We start from the raw sequence: 21,235 nt of genomic DNA, 5'->3' as shown, positions 1-21,235 counted from the left end.
AGCTTGGCATACTCTTGTTACAAAAGCTAAGCCAACAAATGCAATTTTTTTTCATTATTTGCCCTCATTTTGTATATCTCAAGTGATTTTTGTATCATCTCTGAATGTAGAAAGTTGTATTCCCAGAAGATTTGTAGCTCTTAGTAGAAAATTGAAAACGCTTCCTGAAAATTAATTTTTTCCCTCCTTACCCTAAAGGAATCATTGCCGTTACCAAATATATAGAACACATTTATACATTCTCTTTTTAATATAGGAAAGGTTTTCGCTCCATAAGTGTCACTTCTCTTGGGTTTTAGTGTAGGAATACATCAGTGATACATGAAAGAGGATTGTTAGCATAGATTGGCCAATGGAAGATAAAGGAACAAAATATAGACCCCAAAGTTACTCTGTATTTTTACTGTTTCTGGGGCTCTAATACTTATACCATCCTCTAATACTTATACCATCTCTTCCAGTATTTTCAGATATGTTCAGCTTTTTGGGGCAATTATAGGCTAAATGTTAGTGTCACTTTAGTGTCACAAATTTACAACAAAGCACTGACTACTTTGAAAGACACGTTGGTTGTGGCTTTTATTGTGTAAGCACATGGTTTTTATTAACAAAAACACCAACCTATTTTTTTGCCTATTAATAATATGCAAATATTTAAATATATATAGCCTGATCACAGTTCTACTTTAAAGAGGAACTAAACTGTGGAAGCACATTGTGACAAATTAGGCCTGACTTATTTAAGCTTTCCAAGACTGGAGAAGGTAGGAAATCATGGTACAACGTGGATCACCCAGCAAACCTGGAATGGATTTAATAAAAAACTATTAGTTGGCTCAAAGCACTGTGGCCTTTGCAGTGTTAGGTCCCAACTTTAGATCTTGGCCAGGACACCATCTGCATGGAGTTTGCATGTTCTCTCCATGTTTATATGGGTTTCCTCTGGGTACTCCAGTTTCTTCCCACATTCTGAAAACATGCAGCTAGTTTAATTTCTTGACATACGGCTATGGGAGGGACATTAGATTGTGAGCTTCTATTGACTAAATCAGGCCCTGTGTGTCAAAGTTTCAGGAGTGGAGTGAGGAGTTAACTGAACAGTAGTGAAATCACAAAATCTCACTCCAAATCTCCTACAGTGCCTCAAGGCAGATTTACATCAGCAGTGTTACAATGACTTGTTATACTACTCATTGTTGTGCTGTGTTTGTTTTGTACAGGTGTGTAAGTTCACCTTTCTATTTTGAAGATCTGCTTCCCTGCTATTTCTACCCCCCATCCCCTCCGCATAAAAAAAAAAAAAATTCCAGGCCTCTTAGAAGGTGTAGGCCCCGAATAGTGCTGGTTGGCAGGGTAAATTGGCAGCATACCTGCACATTATGGTGGACTTACCTTACAAAGTGCCCCTTCCAGCACTGTGATGACCATGTTGTCTTCATCCATCTTCAGTGGCCAAGAAAAAATAATTTCCACTGATATGCATGGAATTATGATGAAACTGCCCATGCAGCTCACTGTACATACCGGTAGATGTATGTAAACAATGCTGACAGGCAGAAAACAGATTGACAGATGAGACTGTATATTCTAGTCATTTATGTCAGAAAAAATGTCTGCCTGTCAGCAATTTATGTGAAGCAAAGTTTAAAATAATCTAAGGGACAGCTTTTGACATGACTATTGACTTTGTAAAGCGCTGTGTAATGTGTGAATTTAAACACAAAATTTTCACTTTTATAGTGTGTACATTTACTTGTAAATCTTTCACAGGTTTTTGATAAAATGTGTTGGAACTAAAGATCTGAGAAGCTTTGCCCTCTGCTTTCTTTTGTTCTGATAACAGAAGGGGTCTAGGGGACTTGGGGGCTGATGTTTAGGAAGTAAAGAGGAATTCTAATTCTATACACTTGTTACACTCTCATATATATTATAGTAGAATGCAAATATTATAAAGTATAAAAAAAAGTGATATTTAGTTTTTTTATACTTTAAACCATAAACCTTTAAAACCCGTAAACAGCCAAAATATATGAATCGTGTAAACAGTGTGATAAAAGCAGCCAGGCAGAATGGAATACACTGTGTAGTGTATATTCTGTATATATCAACGACCAGTGTATAATGCAATGGGGTGTTAAGTAAAATGTGTGCCTCCACCTCCACCCACATCATTTCCTGTAGGTAAAACTAACTTCATCTGATGATAACGCATATTACAGCATCACATGCCAACCTACCTGCTCTTTATGCATTGCTATTCATTTTAAAAGGGACAACATATGATGCAAAACAATTCACATATTGTTTGCTCATGTGCTAACTATAGAAACGGTGACAAAAGAGCAATGAGCTTGTTAAGCTACGTACACACTTCCAATTATTATCGTCGGAAAACGAACGACGAACGTTCCTGCACGATATACACGAACGATCGTATAGCACCGATCCTGCACATAGAGATAACGACACGATCGTTCGTAGATATTGTACACACACCCAATCAAAGGGTGAAGTGAAAAACAAGACCTTTAAGCTTTGCTCAACTGAATCAGAAAAATAATCATATCTGTTGCCTTGTCAGAAAGAGATAAGGGGGATGGACACAATTACAAATCTATTGGCGGGTTAAACAGCTCCCTTTCTTCTGTGTATTTATCCATCTGCCTGAATTTCGGCATCAGCTTCCTACTATATCTTATTCGGTTTCTGTATTTATGAATTGGAAAATGTAAATCTTCTGATGGATTTGCATTTCAATGTGACACGCATAATGTAAACTTGTTTTTTTAACATTTTATTGTTTGCATTGTCTCCCAAAGTGTGTGCAAACACTGTGATCTAGGCTAAAAGTGAATGTATTCAGTAAAGTTAAAAAGAGTGAAAGAAAATGACATTTTGAAATACTACTGAGATCTGTTGTATGTAAATTGGTCATATAAATGGAACCTAAAGCTGAACGTTGGTTAAATCATCATTTCTCTGTGCAGTTGGTCTACTACCTACTGGGTGTGAATAGACTTTTCTGTACAGGGGTAATGCTTTAAGATAAGAAACTTACATTTTTCTTCCTTTCTGCAGCCACTGAAGCCTTTTTCTGCTGTATGACCCTTGATCTGTGGCTGGGGCCTAAGCATCACCCCATACATGTGCTAGTAAGGTAGATTTGCATTAAAGATGATGTCAGCAGTCAGACTGGTAGTGTGACTAGGTTCTGCCATATTTCATGGGTTACCATATCGGTATTTAGACCATTTTATTTTTTTAGCAGCACACAATTACATGGTATCGGCATGATTAAAATATCTGTATATATGTCTTTAAATTCCTATCGGACAACAACATTTTGATATAACTGTACTATTTTTTTTTTTTTTTTTAGTTTACAAATTTATAGACCATTTATTACTTAAAATGAATTGCTTCTGCATATATGGTAATAATGTCTTCCTTCTTGTTTAAAATCTGTTTTTGCCCATGAGGAGGTCATATGCAGGGGTTTTATAGGTTCCTTGAGCAATGAGCGCCTCTTAGGTCAGTTTAAGTGACACAAACTCAGCGCTCAACCCAGAAATTATTTTAAGCTGGGTGGGAAGGAATTGTAGGTGGGTGGCAGCCCCTCTATTATGACCCAATTCATCAGTAACCACCCAAAAACAGCCGGGTGGTGCGCCCAGCTAAAAGGGTGCTGGGGAGAACACTGAAACTATGTTTATGAATATATGTAAAGGTGACATTCTTCTCACTCTCCAGCAATGTAAAAGGCATTCTTCCTACTGACCAACCTGCTAAAGTACTGAGTTGTGGATATAGTAATAATAGCAGGGGGTTTCCTGATGAGCTAGTTATTTCCATATTAAAAAGATGGAGAAGGCTGATCTAAACAGGCTTTCTGATAAGTAGTGAGCTGCTAGCTGTACAATTCACCAATCTGCAATTCCTCCACAATTTGATGGGTTGTTCTGCAAACTCACAATCTACTTTCCTCTCTGTGGATGAATAATTTTTTTATACAGACTCCATGCGGGTGAATGCAGCTAAAACAAGATCAGCTATTGAGGAAAGGCAGAGCAGTGAGCGTTGTCTGCAATTTTCTGTTAACTGATTATCTAAATGTGTCTCTAGGTACTCCCAGACATGAAATGACAGATCTGCCACTGTCTGCGGGAGCAATCAGAAAGTCAAGTTAGAAAACTGTGCGTATTACTATTGCCCCTTCCAAAATAGGTGTCTGCGACGATATCATGCTTTGCTTTAATTCCAATTTGGAGATTAATCCAAACAATTACATGACGGCAGTAGGGAATGAAGACATTGACATTTTACAAATCATGTGCCTAGATGGCATCAAGATGGTGTGCTTTGTGCATTAAAAAATAAACCAACTTTGTTGCTAGAAACAGTCTGTCAGAAATTCTCTGCATAAGAATCATAAGAGAAGAAATTCTTGGGCACTGTTACAATGATTTGTTTTTTTTTGTCCTATAAAGTAAGTTGTTTTGTACCATCTATCATCTACTATATTTTCCACTGCATATGTGTTCCTCTCTGATTACAGGTAAATGGCTCTTTTTTTTTACATCCCAATGAACCAAGAAGTGTGTTTTTAGTCATAGCTATTGCAAACCTCCCTTGAATTGCTCACTTCCTTCTTATGCAGAGTTTGTGGTATTTGTAGGTATATTAGTGTTCGCTGAGCCATGTTTTACCATACCACACATAAATATATATATATATATAAAATCTATTTCTTGGGTATTTCCAGTTTCAGTTTTTAAATGACCTAAGGTTTTTAGTATTTTTCTCTTTACTCTTGTAGTGTATTCATTGTCAGAGTGACCAATTGTTGGTCTTACAGTGTCACCTGGTGACAGGTAATTGTTGATCCAAATTAAACTAGTGATTTTCTGAAAGGTTGATATTTGTATGCCAACATTCTAGACTATAGTGGTGGATCCGGCATTGTGAAATGAACCACTATATGATACCAGTAAATACCTACGTAGGGGTCACTCGTCCTGCTCCTTAGCTTTAAAAAGTATGGTTCTATACCAACCAACACTAGACGAACAAGACCATAACACAGAGAGTTTAGCTGCTTTGTATCACTTATGTATACCTCTACATTATCTGATAAAAGCAATGTACACAGTTGATTTGCAATTGATGATCTGATAATTGAAAGAAGCCAGTTCATTTACTCTACTTGTTATAAATGACCATTTGCCATGCAGCTTCCAGCAAACAAATCACTTATGTCATTTCCAGTATAATTATTTGATATGTATTTAGGGACTTTTTAATCACTGCCATGTAAAAGTAGAACATCTAAATATAGCCTAGATAGCTACTGGAATATAAGTCCAAGAGGGAAAACCTTTTACATGTGTAACCTGCTTGTAAAAGCATTTATGAGACTTGTTCAGTTAGCTGTGACTCAACATTTAGATGTTTTTGCAAACCATTTTATATTTTTTGTTATTATTATTTAAAAGACCCAATAACGTGCTGTATACAGTTTCCACAAATGTAATAATGTTTCTGTTTTGTGACATACAGGAGCCCTACATGATATTTATATATTCTTATATTGTTTGTGTGTTTCAGTTATACTAAATGATTGTTAACAAAGGGGAAAAACCATGATGTTCTGAAACGAATGCAATATGCGCAACGTAAGTACATATGGTAGCTTGGGTTGTGTTGTGGATAGATTTTATTGATCATAAGCTTAGTGATGCTGCTATTACTGCATGTTTGATAGGTCAGCAGTCTTAGCAGGTACTTTGGGGAAATCTGAACCTACTGAGAAAGCTGACTGTTAACATGGAGTTAGTTAGAACTTAATAATTTACCTAGTTTGGTCCTAAAGTGAAAATACAGCCTGTCTGGAATAATTTCTAAAGCAAGGGCTTTGGAGTCACTATTTATAATATAATTTTTGTAATGCAATCACCCAAGGGTATTAGCTAATTCTAAAACAGATGTTGGTTACATTTATTTATCAATATTATTTATCAATATCCATACTGCTTTTTCCAATTTAATCTTGTGCAGATTTACAAAATGATGATATAAATGTTCATAACCTGGCCACAGTTTTCCAAATAAGTTTAAAATTACAGGTGATTATCCACAAAACCATTTGATTTGTGTGGACACTGGTATATTGGCTTATCTACTATCTTTAAGTCCAAGTCCAAGTCCTAGTGGGATGTTTCTGTACCCATATTCCTCCATATACTCTTAACATGAATAAAAGGTTTGCAGTCTCCTTTCTGTAATTTTATTGTCATACAAAGAGATTTTGTAGAAAACGTGTTTAAATGTTTCTCGCATGTAACAATGGAGAAGTGGTTGCATTTGTAGAGTAATATTGAACTTGAAATTCTACCCCAGACTTATGTTGTCACATCTTTGTGATGTAAAATTTGTAGTTGTAGAATCTATTTGCATTGGAGTGAAACTTTCATTTCAAGCTTGTATTAGAGAATGAAGATGCACACTACAGCAAGGAAATCCTACCACTGTAGTCAGTAGGCAGTATAGATGTTTCAGGGCTTTAAAACCAAAAGCTGCCCGGATTTTGATTTAGTTAGTCATTAAAATGTCAAACTCCCATGAACGGTATCCTCAGAATATGTTTCTAATGTCTTAAATTTGAATGTTAATAGTATCAAAGCTAATTTTTTAAATGTTTTAAATTGAGTAATATTCTTCTAAAACTTTACAAACTGTACAATATGCCTCTAGCACTTTGTTACATATTTTAACTCAATGAACTGGTAATGGGTTACCAACACATCTTGATTTCTATAAAAATCGTATTTGATCCCTACTTTTGCTGCATAACAGCAAGACAAGATCAGGTCTTCTTGCATGTTGGAAAATTGCAGTTCAACCATGAGAAACTACTCTTTAAGTTAAATCAGGATCGTTATTATGTAGCCACCCTTACTATTAGAAAGCATTTCTAAGAAGTTGTTTGCTGACTGGTGTTGAGTCATCACAATGCTTGTAAGTGACCTTAATTGCCTCCTGTACTTGAGTGCTCAGTATGTTGTAGATGAACTGTAACTCTTATCATCCAGTAACCATTGTGTATCACTGGGCCGACCCTACTATACCTAAATCTGGTTAGTATACATTACTCCACATAAAAATGTCTGTTTTTGTAATATATATATATATATATATATATATATATATATATATATATCTATATATATATATTTATTATATATATTATTTATTTCTACAAATGTATGTACATCACAGTTTGGAGGGTGACCGCATCACCTCTGCCAGCTGACCTTATGTTTCATCATCTGTGTACCCTATCAGCCAGGAGTCATCTGGAGCTGTGTAGCTGGGATTATATAATAGAAAGCTAAGATAGGTGTGCCTGAATGTCTAGTTTTAGGTTATTATCTATAGTTCTTAGGCAGAAAATCAAGTGTTAACTTTTAATGGAAGACTTGGCCTTTGTTTTTAGAAACAGCTTTGTTGCTTTCTTTTTCATATTATTTTTTTTTTTTTTATGAGTAAGATGCCATTTCATCCAGTTTGTGTAATTAAAACATTACATCTTGTATTATTAATAGTCTGCATATAGTCCCCTGCTGTGCAGCACTGCAATATGCTGTTAGATAAGTAAAGGATAAAAAAAAGCTTACATTAATTTCTTGATTATTTTATACTGCAGTTGCATCTTTTATTGCTAGTTGTAATTACATTTTGTTTTTTTATCTGTAGGTCCTAAACCTTTAAATCAAGTCACTACTCTGCCCTCCTTATGTAGAAATGTCAACAAGACAACGCAGTCCTCGCCATGGCGCCAGGCCTCACTCCACCTATGAAGTCACCACTGAAATGCTGGGCTTGTCACTGGCTGGTATGTATTTTCTAGGTTCTGAAAGGAATCAAGTGTACATGATGGGTGACCAAGTGCTGAGATAGATCTTCACTGGCTGCTCACATAGCTTTAACTTCATGCTAATGTTTAGGTTACATCACTGCTATACATGCACTTTTATTTTACCCAGACATACATTTTAGTATTGGGCAGCTGGTTTATTGCCTTAAAGCAGAGGTCACCAACCTTTTCAGTCCTGCGGACCACTAAAATTATCGGCTCCTGAGTGCGCACGCAGGGGGAGCCAGGTGTCAATCAAAGGAGGGAGAAACCTCCCCCGTAATGACCTCATCATAACATAACCCCACCCACTATCCCATCGCAGATCTGAGCCTGTGATGGAGAGTGGGCGGGTTGTGTCCAGGGAAATGTCCGCCCACTTCCCTGAGCCTGGGATTTGTACCGGGGATGTGGTCTGCTGCTCTGGCCGGTGCACCCCCGAGCCGGTGCACCCTCCTTCAGGAAAAGGATCACCAGAGCTGGGGACCACCTGTTGGCGACCGCTGCCTTAAAGGACATTATATCTTAGCTATGTTTTTATTTCTTCAGCCCTTGAGATATAAAAAAATACCTACAGGTATATCATTTTATATACTTACTGTTTTTTTATTTTTTGATCCTGATCCCATGACCTGTTTTTAGGGCAGACTGAACTGGGCTGCAGATCCTAAAATGAATGATGTATGATGTTTAATACTGTAAAATGACCTTTAGTAAATGACACTGTGAACATATCATTAGTTGAATCTCTTCAGAGCTGTGTGTAAACACTGCTGGCAAGCAATTTATTTGTAAGATGTGATGAAGTCAGAAAAGCATTTACAGTATGTTGTAAATGCAGACAGACTTCTTAGTCAGTACGCTGTTTCCATGTTTTGATGCAGTTCTGAAATACAACAGCTGTGACCTTTTACTTCAGTGAAAAAATCTACCCCTATGCAAATATGTACCGTATTTTTCGGACCATAAGACGCACTTTTTTTCCCCCGTCAGATACAGTGTCAATGCAGATTATAGATAATTACCTTACATTGCATTGGCACTCTGAACAAGGAAGTCCTGTTGACTTGTAGAATTTGAAGTTCGACGTTAGTAGTTTCACATTGTTTTGAAGACGCACACACACCTTTACTTGATTAACTTGGTTTGGCCAAAATTTCTTATAAAGGCATACATAAATATTTTATTTACAGCTGATTAGGTTCACTCATGCACTACATAGTTGGCAATTTTATTGCAAGACATACACCAGGCTTTCTATGGTCAACTGATACAAGATGAATTTAAATCAGCCTTTGTGATCCACTGCGAGTAATTAATGTGCCATCCAATTGTTTAGTATTTGTTCGGTATTATGATTACTTTCATTATTATATCTAATTAAAATATTAATTGTGACACAATAGGTTGATAGCAAATTTAATGTGATGGTAACTAAAAGAAAAAAAAAAGTGCCTTGCCAAATTATATTGGCATTCAGTCCAAAAATCTATCATAAAGACAATAAAAAATATTCACCTTATTATTTTGCTTGATTTTCAAAGAGTTAGACATTTTAAAAATATCACAGTATAGCAAGTTAAGTGATGGGAACTCGCTGTAATGGTAAAGAAACACATGGATTGTTGTACCATCATGGTCCTGAGGTTAATGAATGATATATCAATGACAGTGAAAATTCTGTATTAGTTGATGTTTACAATTTTACAAGTTTACAGACATCTGGTGAATGTGTTTGTCTAGTACTTGAAAATGTTATCACCTTTAAATCCTCTTTTTGCTTCTGGATTGGGCATATGCAGAATTATTGTAGCTATATTTCTGAATACTATATTTGGCATGTTTTGTGGAATATGTGTCACTGGTATCAGAGCAATGTATGCAAAATGTGTCTTTTTAAATGAATGCATAGATGTATTGTTTTATTTATACTAGTGTAAGCATGTGTCATTCCTAAAAATGTATTCTCACTTCTTGACCTAAATACCTTGATTGGATGAACACTGAATACTACATTAGTATCATTTTGTATCTAAAATGCCTATAGACCTTTTGTCAGCATTCTGTCCATTTTCAGGTTAATCAAACGATGATTTATTTTGTCTGCAGGACATTGCTAGCTATGGTGTGATAGCTGACGAAAAGAACTTGGAAAGGTTGGAAAGACATGTCTCTAATAAACTTTCCCAGCCCCAACCAGTAGGCCTAAACGTTAGCTTTTGTCTGGTGCAAACATTGGTGTTTATGGACATGTTGGCTGACACAGATGCTTAAAGTTAAGATTGTGTCTACATATCCAATCCTCCTTTAGTTGATTTGGCTAGTTTTAAAACTTGCTGTGTATCCATTCTAGTTTGCAATTCTGAACCGCAAACTTATTTACTCACCGTACATACAGACTGCTGTACTGTAATTTTTTACCATAGCAATTTTTGAAATTCCTGAATATTGTACCTGTGTTTTATCTGCAGGAAACTTCCAAGATCCGGATGAGCCAATTTTGGAGTTTAGTTTGGGTGAGTGGCACCTTTTTTATTATAATTTTAACATACAAAATAACAAAAAGGTACATACACAGGTATATCAAACAAGTACCATTATGTGTATAATTCAATGTGTCTGCATTGCCCTACATGTTTGGGGGAAAGTGACAGTGTTGCCTCGAATCTGTAACAATAAAATTTTTTAAAATAAAAAATTTTTTTCTTTAGAGTTTTTAAGAAGTACTGGTACTTGAGTACATACTCAGGTATTTATATGAAAAGCGTCCATTATTCTTGAGGGTTCTAAAGTTTGGTCCTGAAACAGAGGATGTGGTAGTCCTTGCAGATAAAAAAGTTTACACTGTTCTTTAGCTCTGGACTTCTGCTTTGAGAAGTCCAGAGCTATTAAGAATTTACATTAGAAGCACATTATGAATTGTAAAGACAGCACTATCCCTATATCCCTGCTGTAGTAATGGAGAATCAACGCATTGGTATGGTATTTTTTTAATTAACTGATTAAAAAATCCCTGTGACAATATAGGGAGAAATTCTGCCAGAAATACTTGCCAAATCCCAGCAAAATCTACATGCCTATGTATGATTTACCCTTCACTGGACGAATTATGTTGGGTCACGCTAGACAATCATGAAGGTTGGTGGCAATGAATGTACTATACATAGCAGGGGTTTAAACAGTTTGTAGAAAACAAGAATGGCTATTTTCTGACCACATATGCTGCAGTAAAGAAACATTTGATATAAATTATATGCCGCAAAGCAAAACTTGTAGTCTTTGCACTTTTGCAAGGTGATTTCCACTGATGTTACATAATTTATTGTGTTCTCTTTTTTTTTTCTTTTATAACAGCATGCAGTGAGCTTACTACCCCATCATTGGATCGGAAGCCAAATAGCTTTGTTGCTGTTAGTGTCACAACCCCACCTCAGGCTTTCTGGACAAAGCATACCCAAACAGAAATCATAGAGGTAAGTCTTGCTTTCCTAGGCTGAAAAGTTGTTTTCCAATATCAATGTTTTTTTAATGTGATTTTCTTTAGACAATAAGCAAGCTGGCTACTAGATAGAAAGATTCTGATGGAAAGCAGAGAAGACATTTCTCATTCAAACATTTAATGTTGCACTTCAGATTTTTATGATAAAGCTGCACAATGGAAAATAGTTGGACTACATTTAGACACCACACAGAGATAGCTGCTTACCATAGTGTCAGTTCTCAGACCTTAATCAATAAGTTAAGTGGCTTTTCAGACAACAGGCACCAGTTGTTGAAATGTTTGAATCAAAGACTTTAACTCATTCATAGATGATCTAGTGATGGTTATTTTTCATGTGCTAGATTTTGGGTTTCTAAAATTTGACCTTGTTTAGGCTTTGTAAACTGGATGACAATTGATAAGGGCTCCGAACAGAAATCTGTTTACACAAATCTCTGGTCTATAAAATTCCACTCCGCTTTTCTTAATGTTTGCAACATTTGCTGACCATTCTACTACACATTAGATTTTTTAATGTAGCATTTGTGGTGCTTTTCACCAAGGCGGTAGGATAATCAGATAGTTGTAAAATATTTATATTTGTTCTGGGTAAACTAACAAGTCTCCACTGAAAACTTTTAACCTGATACTTTCCTTGGCTCCAGGACTGCTTGCATGTTATTCTTCTTCAGACATTTCTCAGGATCTGTCTGATATGAATGTTTTATACACTCATACTGTTATGAGACCCAGCTACATATCGCCTGAAGGCTTTTCTAGTTGCTCTTCAAGCTTCAAAAATGTATAAATTTAATTATAATAACCCTGCATCACAAAAAATAAATGTTGTCTGCTACTTGGTCTAATTTATGTGTCCTATACTAATTCAAGTGCGCTAAATCCAAATCTGAAATCTGATTCTGCCTAGGATGTCAGGATCTTAAGTTAATTACACGTATAGGCGTGATGAGCTACATTCTCTCGTTCTGCAGTTACTATGTAAACTCTATACATAACTAACTTTTGCCTAATAGTTCTATGACATTACAAAAACGTGGTTTTATGTTGCAACAACATATACAATTACACATAATTCACCTGGGTCCTTGTTCAACACACATGTACATTTCAGAAGTGTTTCAGGCACTTGCTTTTGCATTTGTGGCTTTTCGCTGTCTCCCGTTTGCAGAAACCAGCAGTAGTCGCCCATCATGTTGGGGTTGCACTGGTCTTGATATCTTGTTTCCATAACAGAAATGTCCTGGTGGAACCTCTCCCCTTGTTCATCACTCACATCACCCACATTTTGTAGGAAGAAGTCCAGATGGGAATGTAAGAAATGAATTTTAAATTATATTCAGCAGCCAAGTTGATGGTATGCTGTTAGCATGTTGTGCACGAGTGCAGCATGGTTTTCAGCTCGCTGGTTGCCCAGAAAGTTTTGTGCACTTAGTACAAACCCAAGCAGCAAGTTCAAGTGGGTTGAGTTTGTCTCTGAATGTGGCGTCACGCATCAAATTGTGGATTTGGGGACCAACAAAAATGCCTGCTTTCAGTTTAGCATCTGTTATAACTTTTCCAAAATTGTCCTTCAGATACTGAAAACCCATACCATCACGATCCATTGCAACAACAAAGTTTTTCATTAATCCAAGTTTAATATTAAGTGGTGGAAAGTAAACTTTCTGTGGAACAATGAGTTACTTATGCTTCACGTTGTACTGGCCAACAGTGTGTTCAGGTCTGGGTGGCCATTCTTTCACTTTGTAATGGTTGCTGTCAACACGACTGTTCCACAGCCACAGAAAGCACATATACTTTGTATATCCCAATCGCAGGCCAAGAAGGAATGCCACCACCTTCAGGTCACCACAAACGTTCCACTTGTGTTCTAAATAGTTAATCAATTTCAAAATGACCTCCATGGATTCGTATGTCTCTTTCATTCCCTTGGCATGAGCAAGAGGAACAAAAGGTTTTTCATTACCTTTATGCAACAATACAGCTTTCAAACTTGCTTTGCTCGAGTCTATGAACAATCTCCACTGCTCTGGTATGTATTCGCAACCTACCTCCGTTATCAGACCACTCAAATCGGTACAGAAGCAAATGTTGTTTTCCAGCTTGTAATAACCTGCAAACTTTGTGTGACAATCAAGTGTGAAGTTGTTGTTCCTTTTTGTAGCAAATTTCTTTAAAATTGGAGGCTAACAGTTCAGACTGCTCTTTTGGCAGGTCCAGTACTAGATTATCGAAATCTGATTGGCTTACCCTCTTCAAATTGGGGTTCATACCATTCATTAACTTCGACATCAACCTCCTGTTCCTCATCCAACATGTCACTGACAGTAACAACCGATGTAGGAGGGACTGGCACTGGATACTCTGCATCATATGGCACTGGCTTCATAGCAGATTCACAATCGGTATAGATGATTTTTAACTTAGTCTTCTTTGAAAACCCAGCAGTTTTACTCATACAGAAGTAGCAGTCCGAGTGATGGTCTTTTGGCTCATGCCAAATCATAGGCATAGCAAAATGCATTTTATTTCTTTTCCCATTCAACCATTATGTTAGGCCAACGTAACACCTGACAGCAGATATGAGGTGCCCAGCTTTTATCCTCATCTCCAATTTCACATCCAAAGTGATCCAAATGTAGCAAAAATTGTCCGTTTTTTTTTTTTTAACACCGCTGCGCCTACCCATCGGCCAGATATCGGGCGAGAATCTGGCGTGTGTACAGCCCAGGTCGTTCATCGTCCGTGGATCCGTCCTGGCGGATCCACGGACGATGAACGATGAGCGATCCTAATGGAAGGGGGAGAGCGCGCAGCAGGGTGCCGCTCCATCGCTCTCCCCCTCCCCTCTCCATAGAGCAGAACGGTGCTGTATGTACAGCACTATTCATGCATCGTGTAGTCCTTTGTCGTTGGAAAGGATCGTGAAAGATCCTTTGCAACGACAAGAATTGCACGTGTGTACGCAGCTTAACGAATGGAAAGATTGTAAAGCAGTTTGAGGTAACTAGAAAAACACAGCAACTGGTCTACAATTATTTAATATTAAATGAGCTGGCATGCACAAAAAGAAAAAGAAAAAAAATGGACATGCACCAATTTTGGAAATTTTATACATCACAACTTGGTACTTGTGGTGCCCTGTGGTGAATTGGAGCTGCATTGCCTTAGTGTTTTGGGGTTTTATTCAAATTTAATAGTACCACAATGTGTTATCATATGTACTGTGCGTTGCAGTGATGCCCTGCAGTGCAAAAGTACAAACCCAGCCTGATACAGATTTTGTGATGGTGTGTGTGGCAACCCAACAACATTGTTCCTAAATTCAGAGCTTTATTTTAATGTGTGTTGTGCTCTGGAAATTGGAAATTAGGTCCATTTTCATTGTGGCTTATCTATCTGCACCTGACTTTATCCAATGCTGGATTGACAATGTTGCTTGTGATGTTTTTCCCCTGTAGTATTTGGGAGAAACAAGGGAAAATGGAGGACTGGATCAGCCAGGGAAGTTAATTTGTTTACTTTGAAGCTTGTGCAACTGCTAGTATCTAGATTTGGTACATTTTAGACCATATTTAGTTGTACTTTAAAGAAAAATGTCAGTAAAGCATTACCATAATAAAACACACATGCAATCTCCAGCAAAATGTCACTTTGGCTGGAACTGTGCCCCTGTTGGCTCAATAATTCATCTGTAATTACAGAGTGCTGTAGAAGAATGTCTACTTTATCTAAATTAATCCTTTGCTTGTTTTATGAGTCATTGCTGTCACATTCTTACAGTAGGAAATGTTTTGTAAAATTCAATAAGGTAATGCAGTAATACAACACTTCTCTAATATTAAAATTCGTGTACTTCTCTCTGCGTATACCAGAATATACCATTATATTGCACTCTTGGATGCGACCTCTGTAACTTGAGATGTTCTGAATATTTTTATTGATTTTGTTCTCTTTCCTCTCTTAGGGAACAAGCAATCCTATATTTCTTAGTAGCATTGCCTTCTTCCAGGACTCTCTCATAAATCAAATGACCCAGATTAAGCTGTCTGTGTATGATGTCAAAGACCGATCTCAGGGAACTGTGAGTTGTTTGGATACTTTCCTTTATCAGTCGAAGACAAAACACTTGTAATAAGTTGTGATCATTCCTAATCATGTTTTAATGTTTCACTTGTTGTTTTTTTTTATTGTTAAACCCTTATTGTAAATGTCTTACCATATTCTAGAATATCAAACATTTATGCAAAATGGCCCATTGTGAGTTAGTCAGGTGATTTTTTTAAAATGAAGAATATTTAAAGCATTGTCCAATTCACCATGGTAATATATGGTCTTCTTAGGTACTGTAATACCTACCTGTTTATGGTGGATAACAGTGAAATAAGTCTCAAGAACTAGCATTGAGAATATTGCTTGTCAGGAGTGCTCCCCAATATTCACAGCCCCATTTCTCTGGAAGGACATAGTACCTCCTTCTCCCCTTCCTCCCTGCTTGATTAACAGAAATTAGGTATTAGAAAGGGTATTCCCAATGGATGTTCAATCGGTTTGTAGATCTAATATTGATTGTATTGTATCTGTCTAATCATCGAATACATGTTAGTCAACTAGTAAATGGCAGGCTTTAGCCACAGCCTGAATTCCCTCTTTCATTGTTTGTACTGTACTGGCAGAATAAAACCCAATATATAGGACATAGCTGAATGCAGAGATGCCACTGTATGTTTAGGAGAATGAGTGGTTACATATAATAATGTATATGTGATGTTGTTTAATGAGGACACTAAATAATAATTTAAGGCTGGTAAAAGCATTATATACTTTAATATTCCAGGTTTAAAGTGCTTGTAACCAGCTTGTGCTGTAATTTTATTTTATGCTATTAGTTTTTACATTGAATGATTGGAGGACAGAATATTTCATGTGAAAATGTCAGACGATCAACAAAAATACATAGGCGCTACTTGTCAGTTAATTTGCTAAAACATTGATTAGCAAAAGGGGATTGGATCAGCTCTGGGAGTTCTTTTATAATGTAATGTTTTATCAAATGGATCAGTGGAGATGTATATATTAGTTTGCTTTCTTTTCATAATTGTGCCTTTATTATTTTGTTGACCTCTTAACTCTCTTGTGTCAATTTAATGCGGTTTCTTATCCTAAGGTAATGAAATTAAAAAACACATGTCATAGACATTGTCATTCTCTTCGAATGAAACCTTTTCTAAATAGAAATCTGAGGGCTGCTGAAAATACTGGTTGCCTGACTATAATGCCGTCCCTCTGGGCTCAGCACTTTGTTTTGTGTTTCTCTTTTAAAGTTTCCTTTAAAGAAGGCAGACATGTTTGTAAATATTGCTGGTATTCAGAGAGCTGCTAACCTAGCAGGAAGTAGATCAATTAGAAGATTGAAGCACACTGACTTTGTACTTTCCTGTTTCTTATTTTTTGTATAGATGTATTTGCTGGGCTCTGGAAAGTTTATAGTGAAGGATTTATTAGACGAGAAGAGCCACAGATTACATCTGCCACTTTGGTAAACATACAATGTCTTGTTTGTCTAAATGTATGTATGTGAATGTGCGTAGATAGAGAGGTTAATGAAATGACAGAAGCAGTCCATATCTTTATTACCTATGTGTGCAGTTTATATGTAAGTATAGATCTGAAGGCAGATATGAAGTAAGAGACGCATTTGGTGTCTTCACTTCTTATGTGTGCAGTATGTATATAAATCTACATAGATCTAGAGACAAATATGAATTTACAGAAGCACTATTAATATGTATGTCTGCAATATGTATGTGTGCATTTGTGCGCTGGTATTTTAATACTCTCAACAAGCATGCTGCAGAGCATTGTGTTGTAACCTACTGTTGTGCATTGCTGAATGCTCCAGTTTCACAGGCACATCATGTATTTTGAATGGGCTGCCAAAAGAAACACATAGCTACACTCATGTTTTGAAATCTGTTGTACAGCCATAGAGGGAACAGAACCTCAAAAAGCTATTTGTAATCAAGAAGTTCATACCTAAAGAAAAAAAACACCATGAACTGAGTGGTACTGAAGAAAACTACAGACCTCACCTGTGCCACCCTAATATATCAGATGCAGGGGCCAAGGTCAATTTATGTTTTTTTTATTAGGGCAAACAGTTTATTTTTACTTTTAAAAGTTGGGGGTGACCTGGTAAATAGGATCCATTACCATAGGGTATTGACCACACACAACTTAACCAATACACAGAAAAAGGGAAATTAACATTTAGGCCAAACAAGGAGTAAAAATTATTGCAGTCTGAGCATTTTTTAGCACTTGTGTGTGGACTACAGATTATTACTTTGATCATGTGCAGAAGAACAATAACCAGAGTCCACCATATATGCAATATACTTGTTTGGGGAGAAATGGTTGTTGAAAGCTATTTTGTAAAATCAAGTCCTTTTACTTTACAGGTCTGCTGAACAAGAACGTGTTGGTAACATCACTATAATAGGTTGGCAAATGGAAGAAAAGGTTGAGGAGCGTCCCCCTGTTAATAGATCACTGGATACTGTTAATGGAAGAGTATGTATAATCTTTATCAGCATTATACATTTATAAAATGAATATTTAAAATTAAAAAAGATATACTGAATTATTGAAAAAGTTACTGCATGTGGAGTACTAGCAAATGGTAAGTATTAAAATGTACAAGATACAGCAAGTTAATAGGCTTTGTATTTAATGCCATCTTTGTAATCAAAATTTTAATATTTTTTTGCTTTCAATTTTTTATCTAGTCCTAATTGGACTGTATAAAAGAGATAATTGTAGTTTGCAGTAATGAAGTGTTTAAAAAAGTGCTATGTTTCAGAAACCAGGTATACAAACGGGCAAGCATCGATAAAAAAGGTGGCCATTGCTCTTTTTTTAGTTTTGAAGCATTTTAGATTTTGGGTTGATATCTCATATCTCAGTGTTCGTAAGCTCCAGTCAGTTTTTTCTATAACCAGATATTATGCTGAGAAAGCTACTTCTAAAGCTACGTACACACGTCAGATTTTTATCGCCCGATAATCGGCATCGGCCAATTATCGGGTGAAAATCTGCACCTGTGTACAGTCGGTGTCGTCCATCGTCCGGACAACCGACCTGCCGGATCCACGGACGATGGACGACAGCCGATCCTAATGAAAGGGAAGGGGAGAGCGCGCAGCAGGGTGCCGCTCCGTCGCTCTCCCCCTCCCCTCTCCATAGAGTATGAACGGTGTTGTATGTACAGCATCGTTCATGCATCGTGCACTCCCTTGTCGTTGGAAAGGATCGTGAAAGATCTTTTCCAACCACAAAAATTGCAAGTGTATACGCAGCTTTAGAGATGTCATATCTTCATCTGTCTCTTAACTCATCACTAATATTAGCCACTATTTCATATTCTTCTCCTATGTGTACTACTCTTCCCCACTGCTTCTCCTTCTGTGTAGTTGTTCTTGTGTAATATGCAGGTTTGTAATTTGCAACCCCTGTTTAATGTACTGTGCAATATGGTAGCACTTTATAAATACAGTGTATATATATATATATATATATATATATATATATATGTGTACATGTTGTGAACTCTTAATAACATATCTGTGAATACATTTTGATTTTTTTCAGACTGTTCTTCCTGTTGATGAAAGTTTAACTGAATCCTTAGGAATACGCTCAAAATATGCTTCTCTTCGCAAAGACACACTTCTGAAATCAGGTGATTTGTAGTAATTATTGCAGCTTTTGTTTCTTTTAGTAGCCTATTTTGAAGTTTCTGTATATAAAAGCTTTACACTAATTAATATATATATATATACATACACATAAATACACACACAATCAATACACCTAAAATGCATTTAATTGGTTGAAGCCAAATGTGGCATTTGTGAACTTTTTCTTATCTTGTCAATTTATAGTGTTTGGAGGTGCAATCTGCCGCATGTACCGCTTTCCTACAACAGATGGTAACCACCTGCGGATACTGGAACAAATGGCTGAGAGTGTTCTTTCTTTACATATACCCAGACAGTTTGTAAAACTTCTTCTTGAAGAGGATGCTGCCAGGTAAAACAGCTGTAGGCATTTTTCCTCAACTGATGTGCAAACTCCTCGTGTTCCAGGCATTCAGTTAATAAATCCCATGTCCACTTTAACCACAAAGGATTAATAATATATATTTAGGGGCCTGTTTAAAAAGGGATGGACACCAAAAAAGGCATAATTTTACACAAATAATACATTTTCCAATGATCACATATACAGCCAATTTTAAAAAGATTGTTTGCATTTACATGTTCCATTCACCTTCACATGTTCAATATGTAATATGTAATCAGTCTGACCACCACTTTATAGAATTTTATTAATAATAATAAAAATATTATTAATAAAAAACATTATATAAATTGTGCCAAACATATTACGCAGGCCTGTACTTTAAATAGCGATTGCAAATGACCGACAGATACAGACAGTGACACAGGAGGCTGATATAGATTTGACCGCATTGAAATAGATAAAGCCATAAGCCACAATGTGGATCAGTGGTACTGAACAATGTGGAATGGGGCATCTGATGATTACTTTTGAAATATGTCTATATTCCACTTTAAAAAACTTGATCATCAGAGAACAAAACATTTTCATGCTTTTTAAAATAAGACATTCAAAAAGTGGCAATCCAGTTTCTGAACACAGAGCACAAAAAAAAAGCATTTTGGCTCTAAATTATTTAAAACAAACCCTTTAAAATGAGTTCCCTTGTTTAAATTGTTTAGTTTATTGTTTTTTATTTCCCATTGGCAAATAGGTGGCACTTTCAAACAGCCTTTTCTTTAATTTTGGTTCATAGAAAGGCTTATATATAATCAAAATTGGATAAGCAGATAACTAGAAACAAAGTTTTTTTTAAAATATTTTTACATCTTTGGTTAATAACATATATATGGTAAACAGTGGTGTTAGCACTTTTGTGTTGTTTTAAAAAAAAAAACTGTGATATGTACTGTGAAATTTCCTTTGAACAACGAAGAGAAATACTGCTTTGCTGTTTGTTAAATTATGAAGTGTGTGAAGTCGCAAGTGGTAGGATTGAGAAAATGGTATTTGTATGATTACCACATATTTAGAAACTGCCTGTGGTTGGTTACATCCTGTTTATCGTGTGAAGTCTGTAAGCAGTTTTTGTGTATCTATAAAACATAATCCTAACATTAAAAATTCAAGATGCAGCCGGATTGATCATGCATTTCTGTCTAGTTACCCAAAAAGCATGTTGAATAATATTGCATCTGCTGTGTAGTAATCCAAAATGTATTTTGACATATAATGAATCAAATGCAACTGAAATATTTTATACAAAATATTATAATATATTGTACATTTTTACATAATAAAAATACAAAATAAATATGAATACTTATTTATCATCATTCTACTTTATCTCACATAGAGTTTGTGAGCTTGAAGAACTGGGGGAGTTGTCACCATGCTGGGAGAATCTTCGCAGACAAATTGTAACTCAGTATCAGACCATCATATTGACATACCAGGATAATATGACTAATCTTCATCAGTACAAAGGTTAGTTGGCTATGTACTTCGACCTAAGTCTTTTTTATTACATATGGAACACATCCTTGAAGGGTTGTTGCAATATTACACTGTAAGATTAGAATACAAATAAAACATTATTGCAAAAAAAAAAAAAACCTCAGAAGGCTTTTACCATGTATTCATAAGCAGATCATCTAAAGAATATGATCAGTATATTTTGTCACATTCAATGTATTCTT

The 21,235-nt window shown here is 36.1% G+C and overlaps 1 protein-coding gene across 12 annotated transcripts in view; it reads left to right on the top strand.

Annotated features, from left to right (window-relative positions):
* Nucleotides 1-21,235, top strand: part of INPP4A (inositol polyphosphate-4-phosphatase type I A) — a 55,457-nt gene that overhangs the window by 9,887 nt on the left and 24,335 nt on the right. For 11 of the 12 annotated variants that reach the window (XM_072413079.1, XM_072413088.1, XM_072413130.1 and 8 more), the window contains 10 exons: nucleotides 5,605-5,672; nucleotides 7,753-7,891; nucleotides 10,384-10,428; nucleotides 11,267-11,385; nucleotides 15,382-15,498; nucleotides 16,874-16,953; nucleotides 17,876-17,987; nucleotides 19,065-19,155; nucleotides 19,358-19,505; nucleotides 20,893-21,023. In XM_072413079.1, the coding sequence (XP_072269180.1) occupies nucleotides 7,801-7,891; nucleotides 10,384-10,428; nucleotides 11,267-11,385; nucleotides 15,382-15,498; nucleotides 16,874-16,953; nucleotides 17,876-17,987; nucleotides 19,065-19,155; nucleotides 19,358-19,505; nucleotides 20,893-21,023 (934 nt within the window). In that variant the 5' untranslated portion in view covers nucleotides 5,605-5,672; nucleotides 7,753-7,800. The remainder of the gene's footprint in view (nucleotides 1-5,604; nucleotides 5,673-7,752; nucleotides 7,892-10,383; nucleotides 10,429-11,266; nucleotides 11,386-15,381; nucleotides 15,499-16,873; nucleotides 16,954-17,875; nucleotides 17,988-19,064; nucleotides 19,156-19,357; nucleotides 19,506-20,892; nucleotides 21,024-21,235) is intronic. The other variant, XM_072413059.1, reaches the window with a different exon arrangement.

This window comes from Pyxicephalus adspersus, chromosome 1, assembly GCF_032062135.1.
Source record: "Pyxicephalus adspersus chromosome 1, UCB_Pads_2.0, whole genome shotgun sequence".
Classification (NCBI taxonomy): domain Eukaryota; kingdom Metazoa; phylum Chordata; class Amphibia; order Anura; family Pyxicephalidae; genus Pyxicephalus; species Pyxicephalus adspersus.
This window is presented reverse-complemented; position numbering and strand designations above follow the sequence as displayed.